The sequence below is a fragment of the Aegilops tauschii genome, chromosome 7, assembly GCF_002575655.3.
Source record: "Aegilops tauschii subsp. strangulata cultivar AL8/78 chromosome 7, Aet v6.0, whole genome shotgun sequence".
NCBI classification, from domain to species: Eukaryota; Viridiplantae; Streptophyta; class Magnoliopsida; order Poales; family Poaceae; genus Aegilops; species Aegilops tauschii.
The window spans coordinates 37,030,643-37,033,875 of NC_053041.3; the positions used below are offsets into that span (position 1 = coordinate 37,030,643).

At 49.9% G+C, this 3,233-nt stretch overlaps 1 protein-coding gene across 1 annotated transcript; it reads right to left on the minus strand.

Moving 5' to 3' along the window:
* Nucleotides 1-558: 558 nt before the first annotated feature.
* On the minus strand, nucleotides 559-2,427 carry LOC109734829 (protein CANDIDATE G-PROTEIN COUPLED RECEPTOR 7). Its single transcript, XM_020294010.4, has one exon. The coding sequence runs from the start codon at nucleotides 2,273-2,275 to the stop codon at nucleotides 911-913; it is 1,365 nt and encodes a 454-aa protein (XP_020149599.1). The 5' UTR covers nucleotides 2,276-2,427; the 3' UTR covers nucleotides 559-910.
* Between the last annotated feature and the right edge of the window lie 806 nt (nucleotides 2,428-3,233).

A 3,233-nucleotide genomic window follows, 5' to 3' on the forward strand; every position in this document is an offset into this window, starting at 1 on the left:
CTTTCAACACAACAGTTCAGTACTTTGACAAGGGCAAACTGTAGATAAAATTCATAAGACATATAACCTTATTCAAGAATTGAAATACCAAAATCAACTAGACATAGTCAAATTAGACATTTCAAGGGGAAACTTACTGTCTTTGCTGATTGTGTGCTCAATAGTCCTAACTGAAAATCCCAAACCAGACAAACAACCAGAAGTGGCAGTTTACTCTAACTAGACTGTGTGCTGACTCGAGGGACAAAATTTCAAGGATCAAGGTGATGCTTATATGTTAAACCTTCGCAGTACCATCAAAGCATACGCAACACAATTATAATGCACATGAAACTTGCAAGTAGGCCAGAATCATGTGAAATACAAACAACATTTGCAACGTACTGTGCTGCTCTAGGTACCAGCCAGTAATTTCTGTGTTCACCTACTCAAGTGCATTGTAGACTTCAATTTGTTTCCCCGTTATACAACAAAAGGATCCTACAGAACAAAAGCAACAGGACATGCATACGGGTAATGTAGAATAAGTCGGAACTCAGAGCAACAGTTAGCATCATATGAATCAACAAACTGAATCACAGTCAACTTCTTTTACCAGACAGAAAGTATACATCTAGATACAACAATAGCTACAGAGGTACAATGAAGAACAGCTCGTCTCAAGAATGTATTTAAGTACAATCAAGCTGCTGCATTGCTTGACACTCGCACGCACACACACACACACGCACAGGGTGGTTGATACCAAATTACAGTAACGCAAAATGTTAACTAACTTCAAATGAAAAACAAAAGGGTATGGACTAGATACCAGTCTATCGCATTTGTCTTGTGAAAAGCATTTGTCCTGTAGAAGCACATATAACACCTGTGTAGCACTGGCAGGGAAAAGGCCGCCAAATTTTAGTACTCATAGCTCAAATTCATCATCCAACTTGAGTGCCTCAGCTGCAGCCTCCTCCTCATCATCATCAATCGCAAAGTATGGGTTATGCACCTCAGGCCGGAACCTGTACCCAGTGAACACATAGAATGCAAGGGTGGCAATCTCTCCAGCCACAACGCTAGTCCAGAGGTACCGGTACGAGGTGATGGTCACCAGCGCGTACACCACAACGCGCGTGAAGTAAATGTAGCAGATGACAACCACGTAGTACTGACGGAAAAGGGTGAGCTTCATCAGGTTCACTGCCGCTTTCCCGTCGGAGCGGGCAGCCTCCCGGAGGTTCTTGATTGACCAGACAATCGGGAATAGAATGGCGCAGCAGCAGACCACATCCACCAGCAGGAATATCTGCCTCCAGGTGACCCAGTCTCGGGCATACGGCCCAGATTCATCGATGACCACCTGCGCAATGTTGGCCACTACCTGCAGGGGGATGACCACCATGAGCACCTTCTTCTCACGGTCCGCCAGGTAGGGCTTGAGGAAGGACCAGCCGGTGCCGATGAGCACAATGAGCGTGAAGAGCGAGATCCCCTTGAGGAAGCTGAAGATGTAGAAGAGCACATCCCAGCCGTGCGCGGTGCCGGTGCGCTCGATGTAGGACTTGTCCTCGGCCTCGGCGAGGAGGTTGAAGCCCTTGAGCACGAGGACCGCGAGCATGAAGTAGTGGATCCGGAAGACGGCGGTGCGCTTGCGCAGCAGGATGGAGACCCAGCCGGCGGCGAGCGCGGCGTAGACGACGCAGAAGAGGAAGTAGATGGAGGGCAGCGCGGAGGAGCCGACGGAGAGGTAGGCGCGCTGGCCGGTGGCCGGGTCGACGTTGTACATGGCGGAGCTGACGTCCATGGAGACCCTGAGGTCCCCGCCGGCGCCGGCGAGGCAGTTGGCGAAGACGAGCGTGTACTGGCCGGGCTCGGTGACGTGGAAGGCGTAGGTGAAGGAGGAGGAGCGGGCGACCGGGACGCCGGCGGGGTTGGACGGCGGGCGGAGGCGGTCGAAGGAGTAGGCGAGCCTGACGAGGTCGGACTGGAGCGCGCAGGTGACCTCGAGGTCCTGGAGCTGGCGGAGGACGTGCACCCAGGCGTCGAGGGTGGAGAGGAAGAAGCCGAACTGGGAGAGGTCGAGGTCCGGCGAGGCGGGGGGGTCGAAGGCGATGCCGGTGACGTTGAGCTCCAGCACGCCCTGGTTGGAGAAGCCGAACTCGTCGAGCGGGATGATGGTGCGCGGGTCGGCCCGGATCGCCGTGGAGCGGATCTCGGCCGCCGCCGGGGCTGCGAGCGCCAGCAGGACGGCCAGGAGCGCCGCGGCGAGCGGCGGGGCGGCGGCCATCGGCGGCGGTTGGTGCGATCTGGGGGGGAGGGGGGAGGGGAGGGGGGCGGAGACGGTGGGATTTGGGATTTGGTGGGCACGCGGTCGCGTGATTTGTCGGTAAAGGCAGCGAGCGGGCTGAGGGCTGAGGGCTCCGTTGGTCCGGCCGGCCCGACGACGACGAGGAGACTAATTTTTTCCTCTTTTATAAATCGACTCGCTGATTTAAGGCTCATTCGGCTCACAGGATTTCCAAATTACAAAATTGTAGTATCTTCTCTATCTCTATCTTTATCTGTATATATCTTTATCTCTATCTCTAAGTAATTATTATTAAAGGAGAGTTGATACGATTATCCTCACCTCCTTCCCCTGCATTGGATATTTTCATCTTCACGCGCCCCCCTCCTTGGTTTGAAATAATTTAAATTAAATCGATATTTCCCTGTCCTACTATAAACAATGTATGTATTAACCCAATCAGATTTCACCAAAATCAAGTCATGCATTAACTCAATGAAATCAAATCAAATGTTACCAAAACCTCAGCTAATCAAAGCTTTTGTTGTCTTCCCCTACACATACTCAAATCAAACCAAAATCTAGAATATGGTGGTTGTAAGCTTTATGTCGGACACGATTGATGTTGAACCGTTAAAATATGTTGCCCATGTTGCAACACACGGATAATTAGCTACTCCCTCCGACTAAAGTTGCGACAATTAATAGTGGGAGAGTAGTAGTAGTAGAATTGAAATGTCATAATCCTTATAATTTTTTCATGATACCTTACCTAATGCTAAGAATCATTAGAAATTAGGCCAACCCTACAAAATCTAGTACCTTCATTCTCGTGGAACGAATTTTATGCATCAAAAAATTATCTAAGGATAGAAAAACCTACAAACATAATGAGCTTTAAGCAATGTTCAGATCAATTATTGCCTACACACGAGATATTCTTACGTCTAAATAGTTG

Coding starts and splice junctions, on each gene's coding strand:
- LOC109734829 (XM_020294010.4), bottom strand. CDS start 2,275: ATGGCCGCCGCCCCGCCGCTCGCCGCGGCGCTCCTGGCCGTCCTGCTG.